General features: G+C 44.8%; 1 protein-coding gene across 4 annotated transcripts in view; it reads right to left on the bottom strand.

Moving 5' to 3' along the window:
* Nucleotides 1–16,351, bottom strand: part of LOC144596773 (pleckstrin homology domain-containing family G member 1) — a 181,164-nt gene that overhangs the window by 117,554 nt on the left and 47,259 nt on the right. For 2 of the 4 annotated variants that reach the window (XM_078405543.1, XM_078405544.1), the window contains exons 2-3: nucleotides 13,866–13,940; nucleotides 1,125–1,282 (exon numbers count right to left, since the gene is read on the bottom strand). In XM_078405543.1, coding sequence (XP_078261669.1) covers nucleotides 1,125–1,179 — 55 coding nt within the window. In that variant the 5' untranslated portion in view covers nucleotides 1,180–1,282; nucleotides 13,866–13,940. The remainder of the gene's footprint in view (nucleotides 1–1,124; nucleotides 1,283–13,865; nucleotides 13,941–16,351) is intronic. The other 2 variants (XM_078405545.1, XM_078405546.1) reach the window with 1 other exon arrangement.

Genomic DNA, 16,351 nt, shown 5'->3' with positions numbered 1-16,351 from the left:
ATCTCATTGCTCAAGAACCAGAGATCTTAATGTACTCGGCGCACAACTGCTTTAATCGATTATCAACTTTAACTACATCAAGCATTTTAGGTTGAGCTATCTTTTGCTAAAATCTTTTTATTTATTTCCAAAGGCATATTTTATTCATAATATGTACACAGTAAATACAACTGATGTGTTTCTCTGCATTAGATTCATTGATTCAATACATTTTCTTCTAATGCATTAACACCACTCACTTAAAACTCCTTAAACAATTGGCGCTGAAGTGCATGGGAGGCACTTGACAGGTTCCTACATTGTAGACCTTCCCCACAGAGCCTTTGTGGTGGCTTTATGGAGCTCAGTGCATCCCTTTACATGTACTCCTGCATCCAGGATTGTGACAGTCAGGAGCTTGTACCTCCAGACATCTTCTTACTTTGGAAGTCAGCAAATTGCAGGTAGACCACAGTGCATCTTTCACTGAGTTTCGATATTCCAGCAGCACCTATTCATTGTTCCTGGATCACCTTGGATCCATTGTAATGGCCAGCTTTGCACCACTCCCAAGCATTAAGGAGACACAGAGCAAAACAGCATGGAAACACACTCTTTAGCACAACTCATCCATGCCAACCACATTTCCAAACAGAGCTAGACCCATCTTCAGAAATCTCCCACATTTCCAGCTGTGGGCCGTTCACGGTCTATTTTGTTAATGAGAACAAAGTCAAAAAGCTGGGCTCAATTGCCACATCTCTCTCTCCTCTTGCCAAGGAACAACCAAAGCTTACCATTTTCCCAAAATTCTTTTTTTTGCTTTTAATGCTTCAAGATTCACCTGCCGCTCCCTAATCCTACCAACCACTGACCAACTAAATGACCAAACACCACCTTTCCTTCCTAATGCCAGGCAGTGAATTTTGCAACCCCTTCCTTCTGCTCATTGACCCCACCTACTACCCCACCCCCCTCCCCTCCCCTCCCATCTCCACCCCCCCCCCTTCCTGTTTCAATATTTACTCCGGTTTATCTTAAATACACTAAGCTTTCTTTTAGCTGAACACATCTCCCGGAGACTGAAGAGCAATGAACAAAACAGCAGTGCAAGAAAAGTCTAGAGGTGAGAATGAGGCACTTACTGAACATGGTGGCCATATTGTCCAGGTCTGCCAAAATTCTTTCATTTGGTTTCATTTCACAAGCCCTTTGTTGCCTTCACAAATGACGCCGACATCAGTCCTGGTGCATTGAGGACCCCTTCCCTGTGACCGGAAGCACTGTAGCAAGGCTGAGGTCACTGTCATGTGGAAACAAAGGTCCTGATTAGATTGTTCACCAGTTTATAGGAGTGGAATATGGCCATTCAGCCCATCGAGTCTACTCCGCCATTCAATCATGGCTGATCTCTGCCTCCTAATCCCATTTTTCTTCCTTTTCCCCATAACCCTTGACACCCATTCCAATCACTGTCTATCTCTGACTTTAGAAATGTCCACTGACTTGGCCTCCACAGCCCTCTGTGTCAATGATTGTGTAGAAAGAAACTGCAGATGCTGGCTTATACCAAAGATAGACACAAAGTGCTGGAGTAACTCAGTAGGTCAGGCAGCATCTCTAGAGAAAAAGTATGGATGACGTTTCGGGTCGGGACACTTCATATTGAAGTGGGTGGGTGGGGGGGGGGGGGGGGGGGTAGGTGTAGTAAATGAACAGAAGGAATGCGTTGAGTTGCAATATTCTCTATCTTGATTAGATTTGTTTGTTCAAAAGGAATACTTACAAAAAAGGAGACGAAAGAGGGAAGTGATCTTGTTGAGCCCTGCAGAAATCCTGTTAGACAGTGTAAACACCTGCACAATATTTCCCTTGTCTAGGGTATCTCCAACCAGAGGTGCTTGCATCCATATGTTTGGACGGGAGTTTTAAATACCCAATGTGCAGAAGCACCACTAACCTCACCAATGCTTTCATCAATAGCTACAAACTGAGGCTCTCAGACCAAACAACGCACCCTTTCTCCCTTGCGTGGGTACATCACACAGTGCACACAGTGGGTTTGTCTTGACAAAGTCACCCAATGGCGAGAGAGAGCTTCCTCATTGGGTCAGGAGGCCAGGATTTGAAATGTTGCACTGGTTCAAATGTTCACGTAATTTAAAAATCCATAAAGTAATAAAAAATAGGCCGCTGCCGGTGTCGACCTAGTTAATAAATAGGTTACCGTTTAACATGACCATCGATTTAAATGTCCTAGTTACGTGTAAAATCTTGAGCCTCTCAGCTGCAGTATCACAGTGCAGCTCTCACTGGAGGCACTCCACTACTAACCTGAGCGGCCATTTTGCTTGAGTATTGAGGAAGGGACTAATCTGAGGAAAGTCCCTATATTATCATGACCGTGTGTGTTCTTTGACCCAAGAGCATCTCATTATCACAGTTCCCGTCTTATTTCATTGTTTGAGGGACCTAGCCTGCCTGTGACATTAAACAACGTGCACTTACATTGCGACTTTAATGGCAGTAAACAATCCAGAACAAACACTTAGCACAAGAATAATTGGAGAAAAATTGACGCAGAATCAAATCTGGCACCATTGGAAGTAACCAAAGGTTTGGTCAGAGGAACAATCTTCATCCAGAGGTGCTTGCATCCAAAAGATGCAAGGATGGAATTAACTGGAATGGAATAATCACTTGTCACATGTGACAAGGCACAGTGAAATTCTTTGGGAAGGCAGGAATTAGGGTCAAGATGGCATATGCCACAGACATCAATGAAGGATTTTAAGGGAAGTCAGGAAAAAACAAACAGATTTGAAGCATAATAATTCCTGAAGAGGATTGCATTGGGGGAAGCATGGCCATGGGAAAGAGTTGGAGTTCCGCTTTATAACATCAAGGACCATGAAAGGGCAACAAAAGGAACGATCAAGCAGAATTCAGCAAAGGACAACCTCCTTATGGACAGATCAGAGTTGGTGCAAAGGATCGGGGATTTGAGAAATCTAGGGCGTGGCAAATGTTGTGGGGAGAGGCGTGGATGGGCAGTTTGTGAGGCTCAGTGATGGATGGGATTGTGGATGGCTGTGGCTGGCTTGAAGCTCAGTCATGGATTGAAGGAGACACCACGAATAAAGACTGACAGTGAGACTGAAGAATCAATCCATGGGGGTGGGGTGGCGGAGAAAAGACATTTTATCTACAGCAAGTTTCTGGTCAATGTCAAGTTATTACTAAATCAAGCACTAGGATGCATCTCAAGGGCATTGATTATAAAATCAGATGGCAATTTGACCCAGAATTATTTTTTGGCAAGGCTATATATGAACACTGTGTGCCATTTTGACTCATTTATCTTAATATTTATTTTAAAATTATCACGCAAAACTTTCCATTGGGGTCAGAAGGAATTAGATTAGAATTCAATTCCTTAGAAGCACCAAGAAATGGAAAGAAAGTGGTATGAAATTGAATATTACAGGCCAAGAGGGTGAGAGCAATAAGAATGTGCCTGAGTCAATAATGGAATAAAATTCCAACCCTCTCCCTTTCTCGCCCGCAAAATCATCAATTTTTGAATTAATTAACACGCTTAAAAGTTTTGAAAGCATCGGTAGCATTGGCTGTACAAAGTAAAGTCCCTCCTTTAAAAATCCAGTCAAGATAGAGATAACACTGTTGGAAGGGACTGCAGATGCTGGTTTAAACCAAAGACAGACACAAAATGCTGGAGTAAGTCAACGGGACAGGCAGCTTCACTGGAGGGAAGGAATGGGTGATGTTCCGGGTCGAGACCGTTTGTGCCAGAAGAAGGGTCTCGACCCAAAACGTCACCCATTCCCTCTCTCCAGATATGCTGCCTAACCCCGCTGAGTTACTCCAGGATTTTGTGTCTATCTTGGATATAACACTGAGTTCATCTTGAAGAGTTGAATACCTAATAGAAAGTTGAAATCTCTGATCCAGTCAGGAAATTATTGTAGATTGAATTATCCTATTTAAAAGATGGTATAAACAACTCAAAACCATACTTGTATTCATGCAAGCATGCAAAAGCCAACGATGAATTAAAACCTGGGCCAGCAATAGAAATCAGGCAATGGGAAATGGAAGGATGAAGGTGCAAAGAGTTTGCTGTCTCTACACACATTTGTTTAGTTAGTTAGTTTAGTTTATTGTCACATGTACTGAGGTACAGTGAAAAGCTTTTGTTGCGTGCTATTCAGTCAGCAGAAAGACAATACATGATTACAATCAAGTCATTTAGAGTGTATAGATACATGATAACCTAGTAAAAGAACAGGATACAAATATATTTAAGGTTGTGAATCAAGGCAACAATATAAAACAGGGTGATGAAATACAGTGTCAGAATTAGTCAGTGAGGATCCATGAACAGCTTTAATCAGGGAGTTTCCCTTCTCCACGAGGTGAAAGGAATTATACAGAAATGTAATTAGGTGGATCACCTTTGGCGAGTTAGAATTCACTAATTTTAGACAGGCAAACGGGGAAAAAAAATCACATGAATAATGTGATTTAGTCTCATCCTGGTCTTGGGAAGATTCCTCATAATGGAAAAATAAGCAAATTCAGACCCAATTCATGTACAGTCAATACTTGGTCTGACATTGGGTATCTCACCAGGAGCAACTACTGATCCACAGAGAGTGTGGCTTTGTGAAAAGGGTCTGGAATGATGCAAAGGTCCTTGTTACAGTTCATCCCGAACAGCTCCATAACAGAGTGCTCAATGATTTACGGGCTGTTCCCAGGGACACATTCAGAGATGGACATCATGTGCTGCTGGAAGATCATCAACTCGGCGAAAGACGCTCTTTGGTCTGCCTGAAACTTGTTGGCGTCCCAGGACAGCAAAATGTCCATCAGGGAATGTTGATGACTGGCCCATTCCAGATTGCAGGAGTACTTGCTGAGGGACGCGCTGAAGCTTAGTACAGCCGACGCCAAGGCTCTGGGGGGAGGACCAAAGTCTAGGGTCCTTCCACTGCGGGACATTGAGGGACAGAGTTCGGTGGGGACACCCCTCAAACAAGGGAATGGATATCCCCCCAGGGGGCAATAGTGGCAAGGGTTCTTGGTTTAAGGAGAGTTATGAACACTACTGAATATGGCATTTGACATTGTCGGAAGAGGTTTTGCACTATTTTTGCGTTGTGTTTTGGGGGTTTTTTAATTTTAAAAAAGGTTTCTTTTTGGAAATCTTTTTTTAAAATCTTACCAGGAGTAAGAGACAAATCAGATAAAACTCAAGTCCAAAGCTTTATTGGTATTGGTTTATTTATATCACATTTGCCAAGAAAAAGTGGAAAAATGTTGGGTCCCGTCCAATCATTTTATACATGAGTACGGTCAAGCCATACACAAGAACAACTGGTAGCGCAAAGAGAAAAACATCAGAGTGCAGAATAAAGTGTTGCAGCGATATAGTATTACATTTACAGAATGTGCAGATTAAAAAATGTGCAAGGACTATAATGAGGTAGGCTGGGAGATTGGGACTGTGTCCTCAGTTTATGAAAGTTCTGTTCGGTAGTCTGATAACAGTGGGGAAGAACTCGTTTTGGCCAAATGGAAATGAGAAAAGAGATTCAGAGGGGATATGACGGGGACCTTTTTCACCTCAGGAATGGGAAGTACCTGGGTGATCGTTTGAAACTGGGCTGCTGACAACATTTTAGAAGTATCTAGACAAGCACTTGAGTTATTTAGACACAGTGGATTATGGACTCAGTGCTGGGTGATGGCACAAGGGGGACCATTGGTCACCATGGACAAGTTGGGCCAAATGGCCAGTTTCCATGCGATATGATACTGTTATTGCTGTGTGAAATGTGCTATGTAAATAAACTTGCCTTGCCTTATAGGTGACCAAAATTAATTTTACACACACCCCTACTATTCTCCACTTACTGCACTTTACAGGAGAAATTACCTGGCTATTATTGCAGCAAGTTGCTGTACTTTCTGTTTCCTCTTCTCTCTAAACAGATTATTTGAGAGAATTAGCTTCCCACAAAAGACAGCTTGCTGTCAGTTATGTAACCTACCTTGTCATCTGGACATCAGATGACATTGTGCTGGTAATAAATACAGGCTGGGACTCTCTCAGCATTGAAATCTGGAGCATCATTTCCATACAGAGGACAAGTCAGGAACTTAATATATATATCAATTAAATGTTCAGAGCAAGTTCAATAGATTTTTGCTGGGTACAGCACAAAAGTGGCACCAGAGCGTGGAACCTCTCTGCACACTGGCTCCAGCTACCTGGATCCAGAGGATCGACCTCACCCATACAGGAAGTGGCGGCACTGCGCAGCAGCTGCGGCTCGCCTGCAGTCCGTTAGTCTTTTGTGTTTTTTGTTGTTTTTTGTCTTAATTTAAGTGTTTAGATGTGATGTAGTGTTTTTTGTGGTTGCGTGTTATGTATGTTTGGGGGGGGGGGGGACTATAAAATTGTCTCTTCCGAACGGAGACACAACCTTTTTTCTGGGTCGTGTCTCCGTTCTCCCGCTGCGGCCCACCATCGGCCAAACACCTGGAGCTGGCGGCCTCCAGCTGGAACCACCTGGGGCTCTGCTTCGCAGAGCCCGCGGACCGGACTTACCATCTGCGGAGCTGGCTGCCTTCGGAGGCTGTGGTAGCACTGCGAGTGCGGCTGCGATTCGCCTTCGGAGGCCTCGGAGGCTTCGGCTGCGGGCCGCGTGGACATCGGAAGCTCGCAGGCCCCTAGGTGGGGGCCGACATCGGGAGCTCCGGCACCGGCAGCGTCTTAGCGAATCGCGGGGCTTGGGTCGGCCCGCTGCGGACCTTTCACCGTCCGGCGCGGCCTGTAATAGGCCGCGGAATTTTCTCCGCCCGGCGGGGGCTTCAATGTCGGGAGCCCCGACCACCCCGAAGGGGCAAGTTCGACCACCTGACCGCGGGAGAAGATGGCAGGGAAGAGAAAAGACATTCTGGCCTTTCATCACAGTGAGGCGGTGACTGGAGGAGACTCACTGTGATGGATGTTTTTGTTGTTGTTTTGTGTTGGTTTTGTGATCGTGTGTGTTATTGCTTTATTTTTATTGCTTCTTATTGTTGGACTGTGGGTGACGGAATTTCGTCCAAAGGACATGTTTTTTGGATGACAAATAAAGGCTATTCTGATTCTGATTCTGAATACCTAAACCAGGTTATGGAAATACGACTATGGAACAGATAAACTGCTACAAAATTTAAATGTTTCAATTTCCTCAAAGGCTGTTCCAATTCTGCACTTCATACCCAACATCTTCTGCACTGAGGAAGATTAGTCTTGTGTAATGGCTCCGTGGGATTAGAACAAACTTGCAATTCCACACAAACAGAAAGAAAGCTCAGGTTTTCCACCCAATTTCTCCAAGATATTAAATCATTGATAGCATTCATCTTGAAAAAGTAAAAGTAAGGTGGCAAAGCGGTAGAGTTGCTGCCTTACAGCGCCAGAGACCAGAGTTTGATCCTGACTATGGGTGCTGTCTGCATGGAGTTTGTACGTTCTCCCTGTGACCTGCGAGGGTCTTCTCCAGGAGCTCCAGGTTCCTCCCACATTCCAAAGACGTATAGGTTTGTAGGCTAATTGGCTTGGTAAAATTGTAAATTGTCTCCAGTGTGTGTAGGATAGTATTAATATGCGGGTATCTCAAAAAGCTGGAGTAACTCCGCGGGTCAGGCAGCATCTCAGGAGAGAAGGAATGGGTGACGTTTCGGGTCGAGACCCTTCTTCAGACTGATGTCAGGGGAGGGGGCGGGACAACGAAAGGATGTAGTTGGAGACAGGAAGACAGTGGGAGAACTGGGAAGGGGAGGGGAAAGAGAGGGACGGAGGAGCTATCAAAAGTTAGAGAAACCAATGTTCAAAGGATCGCTGGCCGGCAGTGGGCCAAAGGGCCTGTTTCCGCACTGTATCTCTAAACTAAATTGAACTGAACTGAACTGAACTGAACTGAACTAAACTAAACTGATCTAAACTAAAGGTCTCGAACCAAAACATCACCTATTCCTTCTCCCCAGAGATGCAGCCTGTCCCGCTCAGTTACTCCAGCTTTTTGTGTCTATCTTCTTTCTTAAACTAAAGATTTTTTTTTGTAAATTTCCCCGGTGTGGGACGAATAAAGGAATGTATTATTACTAAGATCATGGGTGTTCGTGTGAAGGTCAGAGAACGCGTTCATCCACTGGAAGAGTTCTCTGTTGGATGATTAATAAACCAGGGCCTCACTTAGCTGAATGTCAAGATTCCATGCTGCAATTCGAAAGAGGAGGGGAGTTTGCCTGTTCTCTGACCACAGCCATCCATCACCCAAAATAGATCACTGACCATTATTCCCTTGGTTTGTGAGAGCTGGCTGTGGAATATAAGCTACTTAATCTCTCTTACATTGACGTTACAATAGCAACCGAACTTCAGAAGCACTTGGGTGCAAGAGGAAAGTGTCCCGAAAATGTGAAGGACGTTTTATAGATGCAAATCTCTCTCGACTCCTGCTGATGAAGCTGGTGCATCTGCAGCTCAGGACTTGCAAAGCTGTTCATTGTGGTAGCTCTAATGCTGAGAGGCATTGTAACCCAACACCATTGATCACAAGACAACTTCAATGATTTTGGTAAAATTAATTCACCCCTCCCTCCCACGAGTTGGTTTTAGATTACATCTCTGCACATTTCAGGTTCTACATAGTCGCTCACCTGCAGAAATGAGAAGCACTGCAAACAAAAGCAAATCCACCTCCTGTGCAGACAAACCGAGCCATTGAGGAATGGAGTTCAACAACTCAGAGTCAAGGAAACTATCACAGAGAGAAATTGACTGCATTTGTTTTGCAATATATGATGGATTTATTGGATTGAAGCTGACTTGGTCATATCTTCCCGCAGTTGAGATTAACAATCCAGTTGTAGGATTTGGAGATATTCTCCACTGATGAGACCAATTTGTGCAATATTACAAAATAGAAAGGAAAATTTTATAAATTTATAACAGAGGAATACAAATTGCCACAGCAATCCTCCACAGATGCTGGCTGACTTTAGATTACTTTATTTTAGAGCTACAGCATGGAAACAGAGCAGATTTTAACTTTACACCTACGCATGGATGACATCTTCTGGATCATCTTTAGACTTGGGTCATCTTTAGACTTGGGTCATCTGGGTTATCTTTAGACTTTAGAGATACAGTGCGGAAACAGGCCCTTCGGCCCACTTTGTCCACGCTAACCAGCAATCACCCCGTGCAATAGCACTTTCCTACACACGAGGAACAATTTACAATTCACAGAAGCCAATTGACCTACAAACCTGTACGTCTTTGGAGTGTGGGAGGAAACTGGAGCACTTGGAGAAAACCCATGCCGTCACAGGGAGAACGTACAAACTCCGCACAGACAGCACCCTTAGTCAGGATCGAACCCGGGTCTCTGGCGCTGTTAAGGCTGCGGATGGATCTATTGTAATCATGTATTGCCTTTCCAGTCTTGACTGGTTTGCATGCAACTAAGACTTTTCACAAGACCTTACAAAAAGCTAACTAATGTTATAGAGGTAGAAATAGGCAGGCCTTTATAGCCGAGATCGGTCATTAATGTAGATCAACAACCAACTGCAGCCCCGGCACTGGGGCACAATCTTCTTTTGTCCTCAACGCAATTTCCCATTTCAAACAGAACAGACTTCATATTCAGCTCCCAACTCCCGTGGCCCTCAGTTCATTCAGAAATACATCTGGTGGAGTTTAGCCCAGAGCTTGGGTCTAAAAGACGTTACAGACACCACCATTTTAACAACCCCTAACAAGGGGTTATTAAAATGGTGGTGTCTGTAATGTCTTTTAGACCGATGCTTTGGGCTTCTGCAGCTGAAGTATGCCTGAGAGAACCTCAGGCATTTGGCGTTTATTAAATTATGATACAAATATTCCTGCCCAGCAGCTTGGAATTAGTTCCATCCCTCCTACATTTCCCCCATCAACATATGATATGTGTGCATAGCAGCCTACCAGAAATAAAGAAAAGAGAACATAGAATGGCAGAGGACGTTTCAGATTCTTATCAAGCTGCCTCATTTGTGAGGGCAAGTGTGATAAGCAAACATCCTGCCCATCATAACTGTGCAGACTCCTTCCTGGAGTGTCAACTATTCCCAATACCATTCTCTTCCTCCATTGCCCCACATTTATGTCTCCTTCTAAAATGTTGGCAGATATCATCCCCGACTCCAGCTTGTCCAAAGTCGTCTTGCCTGAGCCGTTACTCCACCATTTTGGGTCCTTTTGTGTATTAATCAGCAACTGCAGTTCATTATCATATCATCATATCATATATATACAGCCGGAAACAGGCCTTTTCGGCCCTCCAAGTCCGCGCCGCCCAGCGATCCCCGTACATTAACACTATCCTACACCCACTAGGGATAATTTTTACATTTACCCAGCCAATTACATTTTGAGTGCTCCACTGAAAAATCTCCTCAAGGTGTACCTACTTTGAAGAAGTTCTCCTCCTCTCTCCGATGGAGTTTCAGTGAGACCCTTTTTCACTGCTTCCTCCTCCTTTATCAACCCCCTCCCTATTTAACAAGTAATAGCCTATTTAAATCTATTACATGCCACGCTTTGTCCTGCCCCTCCCAGTTTTCTTCTCCCCTCCCCCCTTAAAATCAGCCCAAAGAAGCATCTCAACCCAAAACTTCACCTATCCATGTTCCCCAGGGATGCTGCCTGACCCGCTGAGTTACTCCAGCACTTTGTGTCCTTTTCTGCATTAACCAGGCATCTGCAGTTCCTTGTATCTACCCATCACAACCTTACTGTCTTAGACTGAAAATAGGAGTAGGTCGCAATGCACGGCAGCTGAGAGCCAATTCTGTATCTTTTCCACTCAATACAAGCCGGGCCCCTTTAATTCAGAGTTAAGAGCAAGGAATCCTTGCAATTGTCAACCTTTGATATCAATTGCAACATCACAAGCAATTGTGATTCCTGCAAGGAAACAGGAAATATTAGCAGTGTATTCAGCAGGGAACTGACTGAACAAAGCAAAACTGTTGACCCCTGTATCGAGCAGCTGGGGCTGCACTTTGATTTACTCAGGAGCATCGCAAACATGAGCTTTAGTGCGGTGCTCATGCCAAAGGTGCAGGTGGCAGATAGTTGGGGGACCACCAGGTAAAGCAAAGGGGATTAGCGGAGTATACAGCGTTCCCCTGTGGCCATTCCCGCACGAACATGCATCTCTCCACGCCCTCTCCCCGGCCTCCTGCTGTTCCTGCTCTCCGCCCTCTCCCCTGACTCTCAGTCTGAAGAAGGGTCCCAACCTGAAAAACGTCACCCATCCTTTTTCTCCAGAGATGCTGCCTGACCCGCTGAGTTACTCCAGCACGCTATGCCCATCTTTGGTGTACAGCAATCTCTGACTGTTCACCCTTCTGCTTCAGAATATTCAGCAACCACTCCGAGAAATCCTGGACCCTGGAGGAAGTCTAACATCCTGAAGTCTCGATCTTGTCCTATGTATTGAGTCTCCCATGATATAGTTGCTCTTGATTCCACACCCTCCACTGGTTTGCATCAAAGCCAGTCCTAGTGCACTGACCTGGATGCTGCTCTCCTCTGAAAGATTATCCCTCTCCCACAGCTTCAATAGATTTGAAAACATAAAGATAGACTGCAACAGGACTTCCTGACTCATACTAAATGTCCAGACCAATGAAGGCAATGCCATACACCTTCTTCGTCACTCTATCTACTTGTGTTGCCACCTTCAGGGAGCTATGGACTTGGACCCCAAGATTCATCTGTGCAAAGAAGCTGTTTAGGGTCTTGCCATTTACTGTACACTTTTCCCATGATGCATGCTGGAAAGAGTACAGAAAAGATTCACGAGAATGTTACCAGGTCTGGAGGGTTTGAGCTGTTGGGGAGGCTGGGACTTATTTTGTTTGGACCATAGGAGACCGAAGGGTGACCTTGTGGAGGTTTGTAAAATAATGAGGGGCATTGATAAGGTGAACAGTCATAGCTACTTTTCCCCCAGAGTATGGGAGTCTGAAACCAGAGAGCATATATTTAAGGTGAGAGGGTAAAGATTTAAAATGGACGCAAGGGGGAACTTTATCCACTCAGAGCGGCACGATGGCGCAGCGGTAGAGTTGCTGCCTTACAGCGCTTGCAGCGCCAGAGACCCAGATTCGATCCTGACTGCGGGTGCTGTCTGTACGGAGTTTGCACGTTCTCCCCATGATCGCGTGGGTTTTCTCCGAGATCTTCGGTTTCCTCCCACTCTCCAAAGACGTACAGGTTTGTAGGTTAATTGGCTTGGTATAAGTGTAAATTGGCCCTAGTGCATGTAGGACAGTGTTAATTTGTGGGGATTGCAGGGGTCGGTGCGGACTCAGTGGGCCCTGGGGGCCAATTTCTGCGCTGTATCTCTAAACAACTAACTAAACAGAGCATTGCGGGCATGTGGAATGAGCTTCCAAAGGAAGTGAGGGGGTGGGTACAGGTCCACCACCGATTTTCCATCAACCGGTGATCCGGCACCTCCTTTAATCCAGACAAAATTACGGGAGCACATTTGAAATCCCCCACCCTCCGGAAGTCCCCCCCCGAAAATGAGGCACCGAGGCCGGGTAAGACGGCCGATCTGGACCTTATCAGGACTTCCGCACTGATTTGGTGTGTCAAATATGCCCCCTGTGGCCGAGGCTTTGGAACACCAGCCCGGCAGGGGCCGGCAGATTCGGTCCCATAGCCGACTTCCGAGGCCGACTTTGCGGGCTAGTATCTCGGCTGCTCTGCGGCATGAGCAGACCGTTCCAGTGCCATTGGACTCCACTCAGAGACCATAACCTCTGTTCGTCCAGCAAAACGGTTCATCCAGAAAGCCTCGGGAACCAAGGGTGCTCGAACATCAGTGGTGGACTTGTACAAGATGTCACTTAAAAGACCTGGATAGAAGAGGTTCAGAGGGATGTGGGCAAGACGCAAGCAAGTGGGACTCCTTCATTTGGACATTTTAGTTGGCATGGACGAGTTTGACCGAAGGGTCTGCTTCCACACTGCATACCTCTACAACTTTAATGAACAAATTAGATCATCTCAATGGTTAGGCAATCAAAGAAACAACCAACTTTGACATTGAGCTCATGAAGACAAGGTGGAATCGATAAACAATCAAGCTGTAAGCCGTTGCAAAACAATTTAGCTTGTCATGCCATAGAAACAACATTTCACACAGCCATACAAACTCCAAAAGTACTCAATGAATCATTCAACACAGGGCAGTTCCCCCACAAACAAATGACCACATGCCCATTTATCAGTAGAATTGAAGGCACCCTCCAATTACAAATCAACTTTTTTTTTTAAACTTGTATTTTATTTGAAGTGGACACTTAGCTTTAACTTTCACTTACTGAGAGATCATTCCAAAATAAAGACAGTGAATTTGTCAAAACTTATTGCCAACTCAAGATGGGCACAAAGTGCGGGAATGACTCAGTGGGTCGGGCAGCATCTTAGGAGACTGTCTGATGAAGGGTTCCAACCAGAAACGTCGCCCATCCTTTTTCTCCAGTGATGCTGTCTGACCTGCTGAGTTACTCCAGCACTTTGTGTCTATGTTCGATATAAACCAGCATCTGCAGTTCCTTTCTGCACTTAACTCAACTTGCCAACTCAACCCAGCTTTATACACCAAGCAGCAGTGAAACTATGGTCCGGTTGCTACCCACTGTTTTAGAGATCCTGCTCTCTGCCGCTTAAAAGTAAAGGAACGTTGGCTGTTCGCAAACATAGGAAGACAATCAAAAACCCAAGAGGCCCACCGAGTACTGACCTTCACTTCTGGAAATGGCCTCGATGTCCTCCAGTGCCTTATCTGGCATCTCAGCACACAGCAAGCTAATGGAACCTGAAGGCAAGACAGGGTAGAGATCTTAAACATAGTTCGTATCGGCCTGCGAGAGAAGCTCTTTACATTACACACGGATGCAGTTTCTGTCACTCTCATCTTAACAGTCAGAAAAATATCAAGCTCACTACAAAGACTTAAGCACCATCTCAGCTGAAGACTCCAGCTGGCATGAAGAGTGCAGCACTGACAGGTACCTGCTCTCAGAAAAGCTGCTAAACCAACTGTGTTAACTGTGGGTCAATATAAGAGGTCCCCTAAAGCAGAGAAGATCTGAGATGGTGATCTATCTAACACTTGAATGAATGAATGAATGAATGAATGAATGAATGAATGAATGAATGAATGAATGAATCAATGAATGAATGAATGAATGATACTTTATGAATGAACAAATGATACTTTGTCACTTGTTCTGTTGGATCATATTTTCTACCCTAAGGGTTATTGGGATGTTAAGATTTTTTTTTTTTTAAACAACATGGAGGAAGATCATTCCCCTCAGAGTCTACATCAGTTCTCAGCGGAAGCCCATCAATATTGCTCCCCCATTAACTCATCCTCTCCCACTTGCCTATTAACTTTGGCTGGTTGTCCTGCCACCCACTCAGGCTCGGGGTAATTTACAGTCACCAATTAACCCAACAACCTACAAATCTTTAGGCCATGGCAGGAAACCATAGCACCCAAATGGAAAGAACATGCAAAGGCAACTACATAAAGATCAGGATCAGAAACATAGAAAATAGGTGCAGGAGTAGGCCATTCGGCCCCTTCGAGCCAGCATCGCCATTCAATGTGATCATGGTTGATCATCCACAATCAGTACCCCGTTCCTTCCTTCTCCCCATATCCCTTAATTCCGCTAGCCCTAGGAGCTCTATCTAACTCTCTTTTGAATGCATCCAGTGAATCGGCTTCCACTGCCTTCTGAGGCAAAGAATTCCACAAATTCACAACTCTCGTGGGTGAAAAAGTTTTTCCTAATCTCAGTTCTAAATGGCCTACCCCTTATTCTTAAACTGTGGCCCCTGGTTCTGGACTCCCCCCAACATCGGGAACATGTTTCCTGCCTCTAGCTTGCCTAATCTCTTAATAATTTTATATATTTCTATAAGATCCCCTCTCATCCTTCTAAATTCCAGTGAATACAAGCCCAGCCGTTCCATTCTTTCATCATATGACAGTCCCGCCATCCCGGGAATTAACCTCGTGACGTTACGCTGCACTCCTTCAATAGCAAGAATATCCTTCCTCAAATTAGGAGACCAAAACTGCACACAATGCTTCAGGTGTGGTCTCACCAGGGCCCTTTACAACTGCAGAAGGACCTCTTTGCTTCTATACTCAAATTCTCTTGTTATGAAGGCCAACATGCCATTAGCTTTCTTCACTGCCTGCTGTACCTGCATGCTTACTTTCAGTGACTGATGTACAAGGACACCCAGGTCTCGTTGCACTTCCCCTTTTCTTAATCTGACACCATTCAGATAATAATCTGCCTTCTCGTTCTTGCCACCAAAGTGGATAACCTCACATTTATCCACATTATACTGCATCTGCCATGCAATTGCCCACTCACCCAACCTACCCAAGTCACCCTGCATCGTCATAGCATCCTCTTCAAGGTTCACACTGCCACCCAGCTTTGTGTCATCTGCAAATTTGCTAATGTTACTTTTAATTCCTTCATCTAAATCATTTAAAATAAATAGTGTAAATAGCTGTGGTCCCAGCACCGAGCCTTGCAACACCCCACTAGTCACTGCCTGCCATTCTGAAAAGGACCCGTTAATTCCTACTCTTTATTTCCTATCTGTCAACCAATTTTCTATCCATGTCAATACCCTACCCCCAATACCATGTGCTCTAATTTTGCCCACTAATCTCCTGCGTGGGACTTTATCTAATGCTTTCTGAAAGTCCAGGTACACTACAACCACTGGCTCTCCCTTATCCATTTTACTAGTTACATCCTCAAAATTTTCCAGAAAATCTAGAAGAGCACGTGGTTAAAAAAAGATAATGTTCTGCTAATTCAAATTTGTTTTCAAATCAAACTCAAAAATAATATTCCTCTTTCTATTCAACTGCTGGCAAAACTATCTACAGATGCACCAGAGAAAGCATTTTATCAGGATGCATTACAGCTTGTTTTGGGAACAGCTCCATCCAAGACCGCAAGGAATTGCAGCGAATTGTAGACGCAACCCAGACCATCACACAAACAAACCTCCCTTCCATTGACTCCATTTATGCCTCACGCTAACTCAGCAAGGCCAGCAGCATAATCAAGGACGAGTCGCACCCTGGCCACTCCCTCTTCTCCCCGCGGCCAAAAGGTATCGAAGTGTGAAAATGCACACCACCAGATTCGGGGACAGTTTCTTCCCAGCTGTTATCAGGCAACT

This window comes from Rhinoraja longicauda, chromosome 9 (assembly GCF_053455715.1).
Source record: "Rhinoraja longicauda isolate Sanriku21f chromosome 9, sRhiLon1.1, whole genome shotgun sequence".
Taxonomy (NCBI): Eukaryota; Metazoa; Chordata; class Chondrichthyes; order Rajiformes; family Arhynchobatidae; genus Rhinoraja; species Rhinoraja longicauda.
This window is presented reverse-complemented; position numbering and strand designations above follow the sequence as displayed.